We start from the raw sequence: 20929 nt of genomic DNA, 5'->3' as shown, positions 1-20929 counted from the left end.
GTAACGAGGAAGTGTTGAGTATCCATTGTGACATCATCGTAGAACAAGGCAATTTTTGATTTTGAGCACCATTACGTGTCTCTCTCCATTTTGTTTATACTGAGAGGTGGTACACAAATACAAATGTCCTGAATGCTGGCATTACAAAACGATCCAAATAAAAAAAGAAAAAAGAAGAAGAAAAGAAGAAAAAAAAAGTTCTTAAGAAAATTGTTTTCGAAAATACAAATCATTTAGGAAATGATGACCAGAAGATATCTTAATACTTCATTATGTCTTCTGAAGGTTCACACTTAGATTAGCATGCATGTTCAGCTCACCTTGATGACCTGGAGAACGGGGGGCATGGGAGCACCCAATGCACTGTTGTGTCGTTTAGGCCCTTCAAGCTATTTAATAATGACAAAACAAACCCCCTTCATTTTCCTCCCTTGAAGGAAGGCTACTGATTTTAAAACCACAGGAAATAATTATTTGCATATTGGAAATTTTATACAGACTTTAATTAATAACGTATTTCACTTCAACACTGCCCCCCCCCCCCCACACACACAAATTATATATTCTGAAATAAAACTATCAGGGATTTAAACACCCATATACAATAATTTCTGAACACAATGAGTGCTCTTCCATGTAGTATAATACAATAATTATTGAAACTCATTTATTTATCAAAAAGAAATAAATGAGGAAAACCTTTGAACAATTACAGTTTTGATTTACAAATGTTTGTTCATGTCTTCAGCAACTTATGGCAGAGCTGGTGCACTTACAAATGTAATTTTGCATTCACTGACTTGCCTGATACTGGGTTCAGGATTGAAATTGAAATGTGACCTGCAGATCTTCCTCCATATATGTAGAAAACATAGTTAATTGCCACCTTGGTCAATTCACTATGTATTTTCCCTAAGGCAAGCTGAACTCCAGACAAATACTAAATAAACATTTGAAATAAAAATATATGAACTGTCTTAGTGATTTGTAACTCTGTACAGCCTGCCACACAGCACAACCCGAAGGGTGACAACATTTTCTCTATTAGAGGTAAGGAATAGAGTAGTGTCACCTCCATGCCTGTCTCCTAGACTAGCTGACTGGACAATGGAGTAATAGCATCTCTGAACTGTGCATGCAGAAGAGTTCCTGGTTATATGAAATATATTTAATTATTTTAAAGAAATACACTTTTTCATGAAATTTTATTTTTCAATATTAGATTGAAGTTTAGCAATAAAGCTCAACTCCAGGAAATTTGAAAATTCTTCCTTGCAGTAGGGCTGTGGCCATATCCAAAAGGTTAACTGCTCCTTTAGGGGGAAATAAAAGCACTTTAACTTACCCAATTTTGATGATGTCAGGACCTTTAGACTGCTGGAACATGGGGAAGTAGATGCTGCAGGGACTGGTCTATCAGCACAGAGAATTGGGTCGGTAAAACTTATTTTCTGTGCCCCCTAGACCTAATGGAGCACTAAACCAGTGCAGCCCCACTGCAAGGGAGAATTTTTAAGTTTGCCAGAGTTGGACTTTTACCACGTTCTTCAAATTAAATTACCCATTTTACTATCAGAATATCAGTTCCCCAAAGATAAAAAGCATATGGTGAACCTAGTAGTAGTTAGTCTCATTCAACTGGTCTTCCTTCCTGATGTTGAAGACCTTTATCTAGTTATCTCAGAAGCATTCTCCACTGAGGACGCTTACTTGGACAAGTTTCGAAATATCATCTACATTACAGACCAAGTCCAGTTGAATGTGACAAGGTGACTGAGAACCTTCACAAAGATGCTGAAATATATTTCCCAACAGGTGAAGACCACCAGACTTCTCCCTTACCAAACTGTACAACCCCAAAAATGATCCTTTCATTTGGCAGTGCCTAACAAAGGAGGTCTGTGTATTTATTGTCCTGTTTTTGATACCACCATGTAAACATCAATTAAGTACACAGTGAACAAATCCTGATATGAGGATCTTGAAGTGAGTTATCTGCAGAGAAAGGAGAACTTCAGGTAAATGCATCACATACAGAACTATCTTTTTTTAAGGGTTGGATCTTTGAGTTTATCAACACTGGTTTAAAAAATAATTTTTGACACCTGATTTTTTTCTTGTAATAAAAATACCAAATGATAACGTGGTTTTTCCTTGATGAGACTTGTTGATGTTTTCTTGGCAGTGTTGGCAGTTAAAGTACAAAAAAAAACAAAACAAAAAGGGTTCATTGTGGGGGGCCTGTGTTCTGTTCAAGTTCAGCTCTGTGATGTTACGGCCAATGTGTTGACGTAGGCGTGAGGCCCCATATCGTTTTCAGAGACACAGTGGCTGAACTGTCCCGGTGGTCGGTCTGCAAGGTCTGGCTCTGGGGTCCTGAGAAGGCAGCAGAGCTCCAGGACTTCCAGCCAGCGGCAGACCAAAAAAAATACATTTTTCAGCATAAAAACGGAGAAGGATTGGTTGGGCGAGCTTAGCATCAGGAAGCACCGGACTGCCAGGAGAGGGCCATCCACCATAGTGCCACAGAGGAGGCGAAGGAAGAGACGACAGCAGCCGGCGGGGGCTCCTGAGTCCAGCTCGGACAACCACAGGACTGGTGAAGCCAATGCCACAAAGTATACAGCCAGTAATGGGTAACGGATGAAAGGCATGAGGGGTAGTTTGCCTTCCAGCATGGGTTCCAAGAGGGCATAGCTATCCAGTAGGTCCAAACAGGAGGCCATGAGGTAGCCCGTAGCTCTCTGGTGCTGCCATCCCCGTGGATCGACACTCAATGAGCGGACTAATGCCCAGAGCAGAGGAACTGAGAGCGAGACTGTAAGCCGGAAACCAGTGCTTCCCAGGGGTACCCCGGCCTCGATCTGATCCAGTATTGGGGTGCAAAGTATCAAGACCACTTTGGGCGTGAAGGCGATGGCATAGATGAGCCAAGCTAGGTGACTATAAGCAAACTGGCCTTTCTTGGGCCTTTGGACTTGACCATAGCCCGAGGAGCTGAGCGAGCCCTGGAACGCTCTTTGGCCTCTGCTGTTTTTGGAGTAGAATATCCCCCATCCAGCTACCACCACCAGGTCAGTGGCAATCCAGGAGCACCAGTACAAGTCCGTGCCAGCAATCAGGTAGAGGTCCAGCAGTGCGCCCTGAGCCAGCAACAGCAATACAGACAGCATCTTGTAGCAGCCACGCACAGCACAGCCAGGGCCCCCTCGTGGCAGCCTCCCCGGGCCCCCATGTGCAAACTCCCCGGCAGTCATCCCCAGAGTGGAAGAGGTGGAGGATGAGTCCAAGGAGGGGGGGCACGAGGGGGCCACGGGCAGGGGGGAGAGTGGTGGGGGCAGGGTGCCGGATGATAGTGCTAACTCAAGATGAAATTGGGACACTATAGCGAAGTTCCAACAGAACAAGGGGAAGGGCCCTGGCCCTTTAAATTTGTTCTTTCACTCAAGAGTCAGGCATGATGGCAAAAACCTAATATAGATGGCAGTTATGGTATGGTACAGCTGGCAAAGAAGCAGGATGTAGCACACTGACAGATGCAGAGGGCATAGAATCTATAGGAAGTTTACAGCATGTTATCAGCTGCAAGGAGCCTGAAATCTATAAGAGCTGAAATATAGTAATACAGGGGAGTATAAAGTCTATAGCAGGTTTGACTGAGCAAAGTGGACGTATATGACCTTTAGGGTATAGCATAGCATGGTGGCATGTGTTTAAGGTATAGGGAGTGTAAAAGGATATAGTAGTACAGGGGGTCTATATAGGAGCTTTAGGAGGTGGAACAGCACTGTGATGTATGCAGAGGCTTAGTATCTACAAGAAGTGAGACTTTTGATGAGGGGTGTATTTGTGATTTATAGGAGGTGTTGTAAGTAGGTTGAGAGATGCAGGGGTTAAAAATATATAGGAGGTGCGATAGGATAGAGTGGTGCAGAGAGTATAGAATCTACAAGCGGTGTGACAGCACAGTGCAAGATACTGGTGGTATAAGATCTACAGTATGTGTGACAGCAGGGTTATGGGTGCAGGGGGTATAAGTTCTACAGGGGGTGTGACAACAGGAGGTATAGGATCTATAGGGGGTGTGACAGCAGGAGGTATAGGATATATAGGGGGTGTGACAGCAGGGTGGGTGATGGGTTCAAAAGATATACGATCTATAGGGGGTGTGACAGCAGGGTGATGGGTGCAGGGGGTATGGGATCTATAGGGGGTGTGACAGCTGGGAGTATGGGATCTATAGGGGGTGTGACAGCAGGGTGATTGGTGCAGTGTGTATGGGATCTATAGGGGGTGTGACAGCTGGGTGCAGGGGTATAGGATCTATAGGGGGTGTGACAGCAGGGGGTGTAGGATCTATAGGGGGTGTGACAGCAGGGTGATTGGTGCACTGGGTATGGGATCTATAGGGGGCGTGACAGCTGGGTGCAGGGGTATAGGATCTATAGGGGGTGTGACGGCAGGGGGTATAGGATCTATAGGGGGTGTGACAGCCGGGTGATGGATGCAGGGGGTACGGGATCTATAAGGGGTGTGACTGCTGGGTGCAGGGGTATAGGATCTATAGGGGGTGTGACAGCAGGGGGTATAGGATCTATAGGGGGTGTGACAGCAGGGTGATTAGTGCAGGGGGTACAGAATGTGACTGACTATAGTGGTACAGGGGGTATAGGAAGTGTGGGAAGAAAGATGACAGGTGGAGGGGTATAGAATCTATAGGAGGTAGGGCCGCGCTAAGGAGGTAGTAGGCTCAGCACCCCTCTCCCGGCGGAGGAGCCCGGATTGGAGTGTACTTGGGGGGTGCACTGACCTGGGGGTGCAGTATTGGAGGAGGGGGTGACACCCAGGGAGGCTGCTGGCTGCTGTGCGGGAAGGCAGATGTGACATTCCGGGCTGGAAGGCTCTCAGCTGGCGACAGAGATGCAGGATAGGGGGGCTTCGGGAGGTGTCACGGCCCCCAATCTCCGCGATCAGGATGATGATGATGATGATGAGCAGCACCAAACCACCGCAGGAGAGAGACGGTGAGAGCCGCGACCCCTGCTGGAGGAGAGGAGAAATGCATAGGAGGAGCGCTGCCCGACCATGGGAAGCACATTGTGGTCTATGTACCATCATACTGGGGGGGGGGGGGGGGGGGCTGTGCTGTACATTGTATATCATTATACATACTCTATATTAAATGTTGCTGGGGCGCTATACAGTATGCTATCATACCAGGGGAGCTGTACTGTATATTATACATTCTGTATTACACATGGGGTGGTGGTACACAACAATATGATCAATGTACTATCATACTATACATCATGATATTATATTTCCATATTACACACATGGGGGGGTCACAGTGTGCTATATATGCCATCATATTGGGGGTCGAGGTAGCCGTACTGTATAGTTATGTATTTTATTTTCAACAGAAAGGCAGTTCCATGTCAAAAAGATCATAATTATATTTATTTTTTAGTCAACATTACACATGGGGGAGGGGGTGGTATTATATTACTGTGAGTACCATATACTATACATCATACTGGAGGAGCTGTGCTGTATACTATATTATTATAATATATTATATTATGCAACCCTTCCGCTGTGCAGTTGGTTTTGCACAGAGTGGCCCCAATCCTCCTCTTCTGGGTCCCTCAGTGGTGATCCTGGCTCCTCCTCTTCTCGAGTGCCCCATGCGGGTGCGCTCTCGTGTCCTGCTTCTGTGTCTATTAACACAGAAAGCAGGATTCGGTCCCGCCCCTGGCGCCCGCATCATTGGATTTGATTGACAGCAGTGGGAGCCAATGGCTGTGCTGCTATCAATCTATCCAATAAGGTCACAAGACATCGTTCCCGTCATGGAGACCACAGGGCTCAGGTAAGTATAACGGGGGCTCTGGGGGGCTGCTGAGTGACAAGGTTTTTCACCTTAATGCATAGAATGCATTAAGGTGAAAAAACACGAGGGTTTACAACCCCTTTAAGATCCTGGGGAACCTAAAGGTTCACCAAGCCTTTCTAGTAGAGCTGCACGACTCTGGCTAAAATGACAATCACGATTTTTTTGCTTCGAATAAAGATCACGATTCTCGCGGTGTAACATCATCTTTTACATTATACAAAAAAATTGGGCTCATTTTACTGTTTCGTTTTTACAATGTTTCTCTTTATCTCCTATGTTGAGCTAAACTTGGCAGGCTGCCTGGATTTTTTTTTTTTTGTCAGCTGTCAGAAGTGAGCAGAGAACTTTCTGCACTTGTTACATTGAATCGGGAAATGCTGTTTTAAAGAGGAACTGCAGTCTGCTCACATAATTTGTAATAAAAACATCTTTGCCATTCTGAAGCTTCCCTCCAACCACTTTGCATATTATTTTGTATATACGGTGATTCTGTACTTCCTACATATGCTGCAGAAATCTCCCTCCACTAAGTCTGGCTGCAGCCATTTTAACTGTGGGCAGCTGAAGCTGCTGCCTGTTCACTTCCTGGATTTACACAGACACACAGAGGCACACCTCCAGCTCTACGGCTTTCATTGGTTCTCTTATGACTCATCCCCCCTCCCTTCCTGGCAAACTCTCACAAGAGTGAGGGGGAGAGCTGTGCATGATGTCATAAGCCAAGGCTTTTTACCAGACAAGAAACAGGAAGTGGGCTGTATAAGGTATTTACTGGCAGAAAAAAAATGTTTTACTATCCAAAGTTAAAACAACAAGGGCAGAAGATTTAATAGATGGAAGGTTGAAAAAAATGACAGAAGTCCTGCTTTAAGATTGGGAGGGGGGGGGGGGGGTAGATTATTTAAGGATTAAGCGCACAGCTCTTCTTTCTAGCAATCAGCCTGTGATAGTGACCCCCCCCACCCCCACCCCACCCCTGCAGCTGTAGGGATACGTTTAATATCATAGAACCCAAAACCCTCATTATAGTACCCCAGGGGAAAGGGCTGCCTGTACACCTTATAGCACCCCAATGGAGTCTGGTGCTAATGAACAACCATAATACCACCCCGGGGGGGACGGGTGCCTGAATATTATTTTACTCACTTAGAGAAGTGGTGCCTGTAAACCCCCAATATAACCACCCGGTGGGAGGTGTGCCTGTACATCCCCATTATACTACCCCCCCCCCCCGCAGGGGAAATGCATTTGGTGTGGCTTTTTAGGGAAATGGTTTCATTTATCCTTTCCTTAACAGGATGACAAAGCTGTTTGTTCTGAAGTGAAATCACAAAGCAATGTGTGTGGATTGGTTAGTTTTAGATGGATGTGAGATTTTGAAATAGAATAAATTAAATCTAACACTTTTTTTAAGCAGTTAGGCCTCATTTTACACTTGTGGTGCTCCCCCTTAAGAGGCAAAGGCAGCGGTTGAGTGGTGTACATATGCCAATGCTTTGCAAAAATGATCCTCTCTGTTGTGTTTGATGGACAGTACCTCCAACCTATTCAACAAAAATGGGGGCACGCTGCAACTGCGTGCAATGCGCTAGTGTAAAATTTAAGGGGTTCCATCTTGTTTTGTAAATAAGTTACATCAGAATTGTGACTTTGGAAACAGTCGAGGGGCATTGTGGAAATCAGAGTTAGAGTGGAGCTTTCCATTTACAGGCCAACCTGTCAGGCAGTTGCTATACAGCGCAATGTGACCCTTCCCCCATTGGTTGCACACTGACACGTAGAGACATAACTGGGTCACATAAAGTTATCAGTCCGTACACAGCACAATAATGACTAAACTTGTCTGCCTCCTACAGGTATATCAAACTGACAGTCCCTGCGTCTTTATGACTTTTCGGTTTCACCTCGTCCCTTCATTTACAGTTCATATAGAATCAGAGTGATTGCTTAAAGGGAAACTTCTGTGGTTTTCAAAGTTCACTCGTTTATAAACTGTGTTATATAATTTTTTTTAATCACTTGTGTAAAATGTTATTTTTTAAACAAAAGTTAATGTGCTTGTTAACCCAACATTTCATATTCCTGATATGTGCCTGCTGTACCATGTACTTGTAGGAAAAAGCATCCTGTTTGTATTGCTTCCCTGGTGTTCCTGCCAGTCCCTCTGCTTTCCTTTTAAAAACTGATCACACTAAGCAGAACACAGCATGGTCAGTTCTCTAGCTATGCTGGGAACTCAGGGTATATCATTTGTGGCACATGCAACTCTTGGGGTGCTGTGGTGTGTTGGCACCTAATTTATTTCAATGGGCTGTCATTAATGTGTAACACACTGACATTAACAAATGTAAACATTTAAAAAGGTCCTAACTGAATGCCATTCTGTTTGCTCTGTGCCATTTGTTTTTACATCTCAGTACTGCTGATCTCCTGCCACTTCAAGACTGCATGCCCTCCAGAGATTGCTGCATGGCATTTCTCTTGGTTTTAACAGTGGACCATGCTTGTGCAATGTGTGTTGAAACAGCCACTCTGACAAGGACAGAGTGTGGTCACCCTATAGCAGGAAGTATCTGAACAAGAACCTTAATGGCAGGATCACCAAAGATTATTTTAATGAAGGCTGCAATTTAAAAAAATATTGGAAACATTTTTTCTTATGACATTAGGACCCCTTTCACACTGGGGCACTTTTCAGGCGTTTTAGTACTAAAAATAGCACCTGTAAAGCGCCTCTCAAGCCTCCCCAGTGTGAAACCTTGAGTGCTTTCACACTATGGCAGTGCGCTTGCAGGACGGGAAAAAAAAGTCCTACAAGCAGCATCTTCGGGGGCAGTGCGGGAGCGATGTATACCCCACTCCCAAACGCCCTGCCCATTGAAATGAATGGGCAGCGCTGCCAGAGCGCCTGCAACACGGGCGCTATTAACAGTTTCTTCAGCCGCTAGTGGGGGTTAAAACTAGTGGCGCTTTACAGCTAACGCCTGCACCGCCCCAGTGTGAAAGGGGACTAATACTTGAAAAGTTACATGAGATTGTAATGATTGATACTGCCCCAATGTTTGATGCTACATGTTGGTCGCTCGTGCTGTGAGTGCATTTGGTGGCGTGTCCATTCTTTATTAATAGGTTCACAACTCGCATCCACACAGCTAAAAATGCACATGACCGTCATCACATACTCCAGTAGACATCTGTGGTGGAAAAACAGTCATGTCCACTTGTTTGCACATTCACGGAGGACCTATATGTAAGGAATAGGCACACGCAGAAACGCATGTATAGCAATGTCCATCAACACGTATTGAGTTTCAACGGGCACTGTAATACACTTGCATAGGCATGAAAGTTAAAGGTGCACTTATGACATTATAAATGATGCTTTTCTTGCATGTTCTGCGCTAATGTAGGCCTATGACATAATATAACCACTCTGAACGTTAACCGGAGACCACAAATAAAGCAATTAGTAATCTCAATAAAAATTTATTGTCAGGCAAAATCAACAAAGAAAATCCTACCCTTGCGATCTGCAGAAATACATTCATGATGCTCATAATCAAACATAGACAAACACCCCACCTCACACCTCTTCTATTTAATGGCCTAAAAGAGGTGTGGCCGATCAGTTTGTGGGGATTTGGGAAATGCCATGCAGGGAGTGTCCTGAATGATGAAAAGACAGCAGAGGAGCTTAGAGTTCATGACAATTTTGGAAGAAATTGCACAATTATCGCTGTGGGTCAGCACTGTTAATGATATATCATACACATGGAATTACTCCAAGCATCTGATAGCGATAAACTGGATCATCTTTGCACCCAAGGGCTGGCGGTCACGGCACTTCTCCAATTCAGTCTTCTCTGAAAGACAGACTCTAACCGGCATATACCCTATAAAACCATCCTATTGGGTAATCTTATCACAAGACTATCAAACATTATCTAAATTTTTCCCAATCAGGGACCCCTCACCCTTTTTTTTTTCCTTCTCTCCACCCCACCCTACCTTTACTCACACTGTAGCATAGCTTCGTTTTTCTTTACAGGAGCATCTCCAAACCCCTTGGACACTGTTACATGCACTGGAGTTCTCTGAACCCACTACCTTTCAGGAATGCCAAGTAACTCAACTTTGGCTGGTTTATGTCTCATACCCCATAAGATGCTTCATGGTATGATGTTATAAAGCTGTACCTTGTTTTCATTCTTCTGTTTATTCTACAAGATTGTAATAAACAAAGATTAAACCATAAAAATGCAAATAGAATATATTAAAAACGGACTAAGCCTGACAATCTCAATTCACTAGAGTAACACCGTAAATATAATCAAAATAAATAAAATTTGAATTCAAATAAATCTCAATACCCCTGAATTGACATCTATTTGCAATTTATTAAAATTGCAGTTTGTCTCTTTAAAGTGCACAGTTATATTGGGGATAAGGCACAGAAAGGGTGGTTTTGTGTGGAAGGCATTATTCCTGGACCTGGAATTGGAGGATGGGGAAGTGGGTTGATTTATCAGTAGTGTTAACCACGGTAACCATTAAACCTTCCATGAGAAAAGGAAAACTATCTGATGCCAATGCATTGGGCAACGGCACAATAACTAACTATATGTGAAAAGTCCCCATGCTACTGCACAAAACTGTTACTCAAAAAAAGTACTGTAGAACCAACATCAAACAATAATCTAAGGAGCTGCTACCACTAAAGGGTGTATATTACCACACCTTTAAGCAATAATGATTAAAAAAAATAGTGATACGTTCCACTCTATATAAAATGCCACATTTAAAAACAAAAAAAAAAACTTTGAAACAGTCTATTTAGATCCACTAACGGATAACATCAAAAAGAGTAACACATATATCTTAATGAAGTCCCAATCAATCAAAAATCCCATAAGTGTTGATGGCTTCTCTGTGGTTTTCAACTTTCCTAAACAATGTGTGACCAACCATCACCACAATAAGTAAATGGGTGCACCCTCACCTCATAAGTTGGACCTCGCTGTATTTTAAAGAGGCCAAACAGCGCTTATGATATGCCACAACGCACATTCCAGGTGCTCTCTAAGCTGAGTTTCAGGTCGTCATAATGTTGGGCGGAACGTTGGCACCATCTTGGACTACTGGTTTGATAGCCCTGCTATTGTATATGAGCTCTCTTAAAGCGACATCTTTGTGAGTGTAACCTTAAAAGATTTTTTATTTTAATAAAACATATGGTTTTATGCTATGAAGTTTCTTCTTGCTCTTGTCCTTTGAGTGCCTTACTAAAGAAGACCTGCATAGAAGGAAGTGCCTAGATGGAAATTTCAACAGGAGCACCTGGAATGTGTGTTGTGGCCTGTTTAAAATACAGCGAGGTCCAACTTATGAGGTAAGGGTACACCCATTTACTTATTGTGGTGTTGGTTGGTCACACATTGTATATGAAGTTTTAAAATCATGGAGAAGTCATCAACACACATTGTGGCATTTTTGATTGATTGGGACTTCATTTATATATGTGTTTCCCTTTTTCATGGTATCTGTTAGTGGATCTGAAGAGGCTGTTCTGAAGTCTATTGATAAAAGCACCTGTATTCTTTTAAGCCATATCAAGTGATATTAGGCAAACACCCGTTATTGCATTATGTAGAGTGGAGTGCATAAAGGCACAATAATGCTTCGGATTTACATACCATAATAGGCAGCTGCACACTGCTGTTCCGTTAGTCATAAAAAAAACTTTAATGTTTCAGCATTGTTGAGGACACTCCACCTAGCTACTCTCTTATGAGTTTAACACCCTACTTGGGCTCTACGAATATTTATGATTAAGCCCCAGTGGGGGGGGGGGCGAAAAGCCTCAGTGAGAGGAGCTGGGTGGAGTGCCCTGAACAGTGCTGAACAGTAAAGTTTTTTATACTATGTAGACTGGTTTGGGAAGAGCAGATTCTGGAGAGGCAAGCACTCACCTCTAAGGTAATGATAGCGGTGGACTTTTGAGTGGTACTGGGGGCACAGTGAGTAATATTAAAACACTCAGGGTTTCCTCTATCCATATGCAGGAATGTGAATATTTTGTCCTCAATCAAACTAATTTCGCAGACTAATGCCCCGTACACACGCTCGGACTTTGTTCGGACATTCCGACAACAAAATCCTAGGATTTTTTCCGACGGATGTTGGCTCAAACTTGTCTTGCATACACAGGGTCACACAAAGTTGTCGGAAAATCCAATCGTTCTGAGCGCGGTGACGTAAAACACGTACGTCGGGACTATAAACGGGGCAGTGGCCAATAGCTTTCATCTCTTTATTTATTCTGAGCATGCGTGGCACTTTGTCCGTCGGATTTGTGTACACACGATCGGAATTTCCGACAACGGATTTTGTTGTCGGAAAATTTTATAGCCTGCTCTCAAACTTTGTGTGTCGGAAAATCCGATGGAAAATGTGTGATGGAGCCCACACACGGTCGGAATTTCCGACAACAAGGTCCTATCACACATCTTCCGTCAGAAAATCCGACCGTGTGTACGGGGCATAAGAGGGTTTATACAAAATGTGTCCCCTACTTGCTTCAATTTGACTGATGAGCCAGGAGACAGGGCTGAGAGCCCCCAAGCTTGTGTTTCATCAACTGCCTGGTCTCATTCTGATAACACATGCTGTCTCCAAGCTGACCGTGTCAGGGGAAGGTCCTTTGGTACCCAAGCCAAAATACCAAAGTATGACCCCCCCCACCGTGAGCTGTGAATTATTGAGTAGCATAGTTTGCATGTTCTGCCATTTCTGTGCTCACCTCCTGCTGATGCGCCCAAGGTGGCTGCCTCTTCTGCTTCCTTCTTGGCTTGGCCCTGATATCTTATTCTGTTATACACATTCAGGAGCTAGAAGCAGTGTATGCTACCAGGGGGTTTCTAAGCTCTGATCTCAGCTTCAGGATTTTTCTCAGACAAAATCAGGAAGCTAAAGAAGGGATGAAGTAATAGGATTTTTGTACTCACTTTAAATCGGTTGTAAACCGCTTGTTGTTTTTTTTCCCCAGACCTGCAAGGTAAAGGCATAATGTGCTAGTATGCATTGCATACTAGCACATTATGTGAAACTTACCTGAAAACGAATCCCTCCAGCGATGTGATGTGATCGCTGGAGGCAGCATCCATCTTTACCCGTCTTCTTTCCAAGTCCGCGAACTCCGGCTGTGTGACTGGCCTAGAGCCGCAATGACGTCACTCCCGTGCATGCGCGGGGGAACTGTCTTTCAAGGTAAAGGATTCTGAATAAAATGGCACAGGTGGCCGTTCCTTCAGAGCGCATGCACCGATGATGTCATCGGCTGCATATATAGAAAATATCTCCTAAACAGTGCATGTTTAGGAGATCTTTACAGTACCTATAGGTAAGCCTTATTATAGGCTTACCTATAGGTAAAACTATGCATGGGACTTTCCTTCCTCTTTAAGTCCCTTTTCTTTCTTGTCCAATAAGGAACACAGGAAGTCTTTGCTTCAGGTTATTCTGCCATCTACAGGAAGAGACTTCCTGTGTCCATCAATGGAAATAAAAGAAAATAGGATTTTTATACTCTCTGTAAAATTGTTTTCTTGGAGTCCATTGAGGGACACAGGAAGTTTCCTTCATAGGTGGCAGTATAACCTGAAGGCTTTCTTCAGCTCTTACTAGATGGGTAAGAAATTGACATTTTCTTAGTAACCCTGCACAGTTCTGAATACATAAAATCCTTACATAAGCTCAGTTAATAAAGGTTCTCATTTGGACCTTGCTGTTAATGTTACTAAAAAAGTGTAACATTTAAAACACCTTTTAAGGGCTGAGTTCAAATTAAAAAAAAAAAAAAAAATGCACATATTTTTGCAGGTAAAAAAAAAAAAACGTGCATTAATTTTTTTTTTCTGGGAGCCTGCAGAGCATTGCACCCACTATCAGCAAATTGTGTGTGCAATGTCAGGCTCCTGCAGAATCTCAGTATAGCTGTCTACTCGTCCCTCCCGTACGGGCAGACAGTTACTGGAGAGCAGGAAGATCAATGAACTACTAGAGCGCTCTCGCAATTTATTGAGAACTACAAGCCATCGACCACAGTGGAAAATCGTAGTTGTAGTTCATTCACAGATCACTATTTTTAAATTGTAAAAACATCCCTGCCCACTGTCACGGGGGGGAATCAGAGGGGCACAGGCAGGTGCTCTTTGGTAACATGTTATGTGTTACACCCCAAATACAGGTATGACATGTAACATGTTACCAAAGGTGAACTTATCCTTTAAGGATTGCCCCATAGGCTGTATGGTGCACACCTTTTAAAGAAGAAACAGACTGCTTAAGTCCATCGTAGAGTAAAAATGCTTTGAGCCAGCAAGTGATCATTTTCTAGGACACTCTGGGCAATAGGATTTTGCAGTGCATGCATAGGGCCTTCCAGTTTATAATGGGACCCCACCATCTGAAGCATCAATGTCAATGCAGACAATATGACTGGTGTCATCGCCCATCTCAGATTTGGGGATCCAGGCCTTCTTTCTTCAGCACCAGCTCCACGGCCTGCTCCACGTCCCGTACTACATGGTGTGCCTCCATCAGGCCAGGCTCTAGCTGAAAATCACGATGCCCATGGAAAACGGTCTCTGTGATGCTCTCTCTTGGGTCTGCCGGCACCTCCTTTTGATTTCCATAAACACCAGTACACACCAGTATGGACTCACAGTTCTGCGGGCGGCCTGATGAAGCGCCTTCTCGCTGTGTATGCAAGTGACGATTGTAGAGGTTGGCGCCGTAAATATCCGCCATGGGATTATCACTAAGGAAGACAGAGCAAAGGTCAGTTTGAACGGAATTTAAAGCTTACCGTGTAATGTTTTCTGACAAAGAAATATGTGCTTTGTGAGGATGCATATGTCGTTAACCACTCCTACTCTCACACCTGTAGCCTCTCTATGGACCAGAGCAATTTTTACATTTCTATTATGTAACTGTTCATTCATCAATATCTTTGTCGTTACTTAAAGTGTATTTATGGTTAAAATGTAAAATCACTTCCACATTTTATTTCAATATTCTCTAGCCTACTCCTATTAATCTGAATGATATTGACGTTTGTAAACTTACTTTGTGAAGATCCCTACACATTTACTTCCTTAAATTCTGTGACACATATTAACTATGCCCTGTGATTAGGCAGTGATTTCACAAAGCCTGCCTTCTGAACAACAGCGGTACTGAGAGGAGGAGTTTCAAGAGGCGCAGTCAGTACCGGAATCACTGCTTGCAGGCAGGAAGATACCACTGATACAGTGATTGGTGCTAAGAATATGCACTTTCACTGTAATAATGACACTGGCTGAGAAGGGGGGGTTAACATCCAGGGCGATCAAAGGGTCACATGTGTACCCAACAATGTGATATAGATAGATGTGTTGCGAGCTACCAATGAAGAGTGTCCAAACAATGTTTTAAATGTAAGAGAACCTATCCACAGCCACTAAGAATATTCACACTCCCATAATCTATGTATAAAATATTAAAAATAAACAAATGCAGCGCTATGTGATATATCACTCACTCAAGTGAAAAAAAAATATATCCTATAAAGTGACTCTGTGATGATGATCCAAATAATATTAACTGTGACTTCACACATGTGCTCCCCCCCCCCCCCCACCGTGTGACTGCGCTCACCTCCAATTGTGTGACCGCACAATTAAGTTTGGTCCACAACAGCAGCTGAACCACCTCTGGGCTCTAAGTAGCAGGATTTACAGGCTCCCCCAGGTGTATTTCAAAGATGGTATCCTCAATTTAAAATACAAAAGAGGTGCATTATCGTTTAAATATAGAAATTTATTGTAGTTAAACATCAGGGTACTCACACTTTATGGGTGCTTGCAGCGCACCAGGCTATAAAAAACATACATATGTCAAAATCCTCTCCAAATGGTTTGCAGGCTTGTGTGAATCAGCAGTTAGCTCAGAGAGCAAGTGACTATCTCCTCCACCGTCCTGGCCCCAACCTTACGCAGGATGACACAGGGCGATCACGTGTCTTCCTCAGGGAGATCTTGCTCCAACATTCACTCGCGCATTACCCACGGCAATTATATATTTTTTTTTTCACCTGATTGAGTGATATATCATATAGCGCTGCATTTGTTTATTTTTTTTTTAGTGTACTTAATGTTTACGGCATGTGTTTTTCTAAGAAATGTACCAGTTTTTATAGGGAGAAAAAAAAACAGCACATCGCTGCTGACAGTAATCATTCTCTCAGTCAATCGGCGGCTTCTGGCCATAAACCATTGGCCAGAACCCACTGATCAGCTTTTACTGCGGTGGATGGCAGCAGAGCCAGGGTGGTGGACATGTACATGCACGTGATCCAGCCCAGCGGGGCCGCTCTAGCGCAGTAGATCCTCAAATTGCGGTCTGCAAGTGGTTAAGATAACAAATTAATACATATATCAGTTTTATGTCATTTTTGAGACAAACAAGGCTTTTGGTGGCATTGTCTTGCAAAAAATGATTTGACATTTTTTTTAAATGTAACTAAAAAGGCAAAACTTTTTTTTTTTTAGTTTTGGATAGAGTAGAGAGGGAGTAGAACACCTGCCAAATGTTATTGCTGTCTGTGCCCCCATAAGGCGGGCCATACATGGGTTGAATTTCGAAATATTTTCTTTCGAAAATCTTATCTAAGAATTTTTGTTCGAATTTCGCACCATTAGTGGGCTGCAGCAACAGCTGATTTTCGTACTACTATCGATTTTGAGTAACTGGGCATGTTGGAAATTTTTTGAAAAACAAACAATTTTCTAATCAATGATGGGAGAATCGTGCAAGAAATGTAATCGAAAAAGAAATGCGCATATGCAAGAAAATTCTCAGAAAGAAAAGAAGATTCCCAGCCACGAAATTGAAGGCTCCGGTGGTCGAATTTCTAAATCAATGGTGGCACCATTGAAATCATAAAACGCACAAAATTTCTGATTTTTAAAAGAAAATTATTTCGAAATTCGACCATGTATGGCCAGCCTTAGGGAGATTCACTCTATTTGTCATGTTTACCATAAACTTCAAAAGTGAAAGTAAAAGGAAAAGGAAATCACAAATTTTGGGTTGACATCAAAACACTAATCTTCCAGTAACTCTGGTAATCCTGGTGACACACTGGAATTCTCTCATTTAGAGGGATTTCCTCTCGCTTCCTGTTTTGGGTATGGGGCAGGAAGTGAAGGGAAATCTTCACAATGGGATATAGATGGCAAAAAAACTGTAACCCTCTCTTTCTCTATCCAAAACAAAAAAAAAGTTTTGCCTTTGGTTACACTTTAAGTAATTCATAGACAAAAACATAACAAAACTAAAAAAAACAAAAAACAAAAAACAAAACAAAAAACAAACAAATGCGCCTAACTGAAAAAATATAATATATTGTTATTGTAATTAAAAGTATATATTTTAATCTATAATTTGTCCTGTTTAAATCAACATTAAAATTCTGATTTTAATTTTGTACCCTTTTTAAAAAAGACACTTAAAATATTAAACACATAAAACAAATAAAAACAAAAAAAGAGGAACTTAGATTTACCTGTAAATTCCAAATCCTGGAGTATAGTACAAGACACAGGCAACTTATTCATACACCACAGCACGTGTACCTTCAGGTGATTGGACAATGGCAAGCTTTTGAGTACTCACCCCCCCGGGCGCTTCCCCTATAACCCTACCCCAATCTGTGAGTCCTCGTTTTTGAAGCAAGCAATGCAAAGTAACAAGGAGAGTCAGGGAAGGTGTCCTGTACTTCAAGATACAGAATTTAAAGGTAAGTCCAAATTCCTCTTATCTTAATTGTACTGTACAGGACACATGCAACTTATTCATACACCATGAAACATCCCCAAGCAAAGAATACAAAGCGTGGGCAACAACTACGCAAACAGAACTGTGCCAACAGATGTAAAAAAATCCCAAGTTCACAATGTGGCGTCAACAACCTTGTGGCCAAAAGCTGCATTCCCAGAAGACTGGACATCCACCTGGTAAAACTTTGAGAAAGTATGAATGGAAGACCAGGTGGCAGCCTCACACTGTTGGGAAACATTGGCTTGGCGCGTAAAGGCCCAAGATACTCCTACAGATTTGGTGGAGTGGGTGCATAAGAGCTCAGGATGTGATTTTGTTTAGGAACACAGGCTCTTATCCACCATGCAACAGTGGATCTTGAAGCAGGGTGCCCCTTGTGATGTGCTGAGGAAAAAACAAACAGGGAATCCATTTGTCTAATGGAAGCAGCAGCTTTTGGGTACACTCCAGTGGCTCTGTCCACGTTCAGGAAATTAAGCAAACATTTCTTTGAATGTTAAGGAGCAGGGCACAAGGATGGCATAAAAATGTCCTCATTAAGATGGAATGCTGAAACAACCTTTGGAAGAAAGCATTGTCTTGGATGTAATACAACCGTGCCAGTGTGAAGTACGAGGAAAGGCTCTTTACAGAAAAGGGCCACCAGTTCAGAGCTACGCGATGGTTATCAAAAAGGCTACTTTGCTGGCAAGAATCTCTAAGGGAATATCCCTGAGCGGTTCAAAGGGTGGTTTCTCCAGGGCGGAGAGAACCAAATTAAGGTCCCAGGGAAGCACGGGATGCTGCAGATGGGGATGGAGTGGGGGGGGTTTGAAGCAAAAGTCCTTTAAAAAAGGATGCATAAAACCGATACCTGCCCTTTTAGAAAAGCTAGATTTTGGTAAGAAGGCCAGAATGCGAGGCACAGAGTAATCTCTGGAACAATGGCGGCCCGTGCGCGAGTGCAGGGGGGGGGGGGGGGGGGGGGTCGGTGGTCACAATGGCTGCATTTGATGGGCACAAGTGGCTGCATTTGATGGGCACAAGCGGCTGCATTTCATGGGCACAAGCGGCTGCATTTCATGGGCACAGGTGGCTGCATTTCATGGGCACAGGTGGCTGCATTTCATGGGCATAATGGCTGCGTTTGATGGACACAAGTGGCTGCGTTTGATGGGCACAAGTGGCTGCATTTGATGGGCACAATGGCTGCGTTTAATGGGCACAATGGCTGCGTTTAATGGGCACAATGGCTGTGTTTGATTGGCACAAGTGGCTGCATTTGATGGGCAAGTGGCTGCATATAATGGGCAAAGGTGGCTGCATTTGATGGGCACAATGGCTGCATATGATGGGCACAAATGGCTGCATATGATGGCCACACATGGCTGCGTTTGAAGGGCACATGTGGCTGCGTTTGATGGGCACAGTGAGGCTGCAATTGATGGGGGGGGGGGGGGGGTGTCAGTATTTTTCAGTTTGTTTGCGTCCCACCAAAAACTTTGAGCACCAGCCGCCACTGCTCTGGACCTTAACTGACTGTGATTACACCAGGTAAAGTAAGATTTCCAGGCACGATAATAGATTTTCCTGAAAGTGTCCTTTCTTGCTTTCAGCAAGGTAGTAGTCACAGACTCAGAAATCTGCCATTTTCTGCACCCCAGTTCCTATGTTTTATGCATAGTTGGGTCGCTTAGCCTTGTTTCCATGTCCTATGCACAAAAACATAGAAACTGGGGTGCATAAAATTGACAGCAGGTGCTCTGGACTGATGAGTCAAAATGTGAAATATTTGGCTGCAGCAAAAAGGCAGTTTGTTTGCAAAAGGCTGGAGAGCAGTGAAGCATGGTGGAGGTTCCTTGCAAGTTTGGGGCTGTATTTCTACAAATGGAGTTGGAGATTTGATCAGTGGTATCCACCATGCTGAGAAATACAGGCAGATACTTATCCATCATTCCATATCGTCAGGGAGGCGTGTGATTGGACCTAAATTTATTCTGCAGCAGGGCAATGCCCCCAAACATACAGCCAATGTCATTAGGAAATTTCTTCAATGTAAAAAAGAACATGTTTTCTGGAAGTGATGGTTTGACCCCCACATAGCCAATATCTCAACATCATGGAGTCTGTTTGGGATTACATGAAGAGATAAAATTATTTAAAGCAGCCTACATCCACAGAAGATATGGGGTTAGTTCTCCAAGATGTTTGGAGCAACTTACCTGCAGAGTTCCTTCAAAAACTGTGTGCAAGTGTACCTAGAATAATTGATGCTGGTTTGAAGGCAAAAGGGTGGTCACACCAAATATTGATTTGATTTGGATTACTCTTCTTTTAATTTAGTTTCCATTTTGTTAATTAATAAAAATAAAATATTAACACTTCCATTTCTGAAAGCACTCTTAATTTACAGCATTTTTTCACACCTGTCTAAAACTTTTGCACAGTACTGTAGATGCTGAAAATTCTTCTTTTCTTAAATAGGCTGTTTTTGCTTGCTTAACCACTTAAGGACCGCCTAACGCCGATTTACGTCGGCAAGGCGGCACGGGCAGGCAAAATCACGTACATGTACGTGATTTGCCTCTCGCGGGTGGGGGGTCCGATCGGACCCCCCCCCGGTGCCCGAAGCGGTCCCGTTCTGTTCCCCGGCGATCCGAGATGAGGGGGAGGCCATCCGTTCGTGGCCCCCCCCTCGCGATCGCCGCCGGCCAATGGGAACACTCCTTTGCTGCTGTATGCTAAACAGCAGCAAAGGAAATGATGTCATCTCCCCTCGGCTCGGTATTTTCCGTTCCAGCGCCGAGGGGAGAAGACATCAATGTGAGTGCACAACACACTACACACACAGTAGAACATGCCAGGCATACAAAACACCCCGATCCCCCCCCCGATCGCCCCCCGATCCCCCCCCAATCACCCCCCCCCCCCCCGTCACAAACTGACACCAGCAGGTTTTTTTTTTTTTTTTTTTTTTTTTTTTCTGATTACTGCATAGTGTCAGTTTGTGACAGTTACAGTGTTGGGACAGTTAGTATTACCCCCCTTTAGGTCTAGGGTACCCCCCTAACCCCCCCTAATAAAGTTTTAACCCCTTGATCACCCCCTGTCACCAGTGTTGCTAAGCGATCATTTTTCTGATCGCTGTATTAGTGTCGCTGGTGACGCTAGTTA

At 43.5% G+C, this 20929-nt stretch overlaps 2 protein-coding genes across 2 annotated transcripts in view; both read right to left on the bottom strand.

Annotated features, from left to right (window-relative positions):
- Positions 1-538: 538 nt before the first annotated feature.
- TMEM121B (transmembrane protein 121B) lies at positions 539-5064 on the bottom strand. The gene has a single exon (XM_073621579.1). The coding sequence runs from the start codon at positions 3255-3257 to the stop codon at positions 2259-2261; it is 999 nt and encodes a 332-aa protein (XP_073477680.1). The 5' UTR covers positions 3258-5064; the 3' UTR covers positions 539-2258.
- A 6323-nt stretch (positions 5065-11387) lies between these two features.
- The window catches only part of HDHD5 (haloacid dehalogenase like hydrolase domain containing 5), a 41639-nt gene continuing 32097 nt past the window's right edge, over positions 11388-20929 (bottom strand). The window contains exon 8 of the mRNA XM_073621575.1: positions 11388-14714. Within this exon, the coding sequence (XP_073477676.1) occupies positions 14411-14714 (304 nt within the window). The 3' untranslated portion in view covers positions 11388-14410. The remainder of the gene's footprint in view (positions 14715-20929) is intronic.

Source organism: Aquarana catesbeiana, linkage group LG03 (genome assembly GCF_042186555.1).
Source record: "Aquarana catesbeiana isolate 2022-GZ linkage group LG03, ASM4218655v1, whole genome shotgun sequence".
Lineage (NCBI taxonomy): Eukaryota > Metazoa > Chordata > Amphibia > Anura > Ranidae > Aquarana > Aquarana catesbeiana.
This window is presented reverse-complemented; position numbering and strand designations above follow the sequence as displayed.

Coding starts and splice junctions, on each gene's coding strand:
- TMEM121B (XM_073621579.1), bottom strand. CDS start 3,257: ATGACTGCCGGGGAGTTTGCACATGGGGGCCCGGGGAGGCTGCCACGA.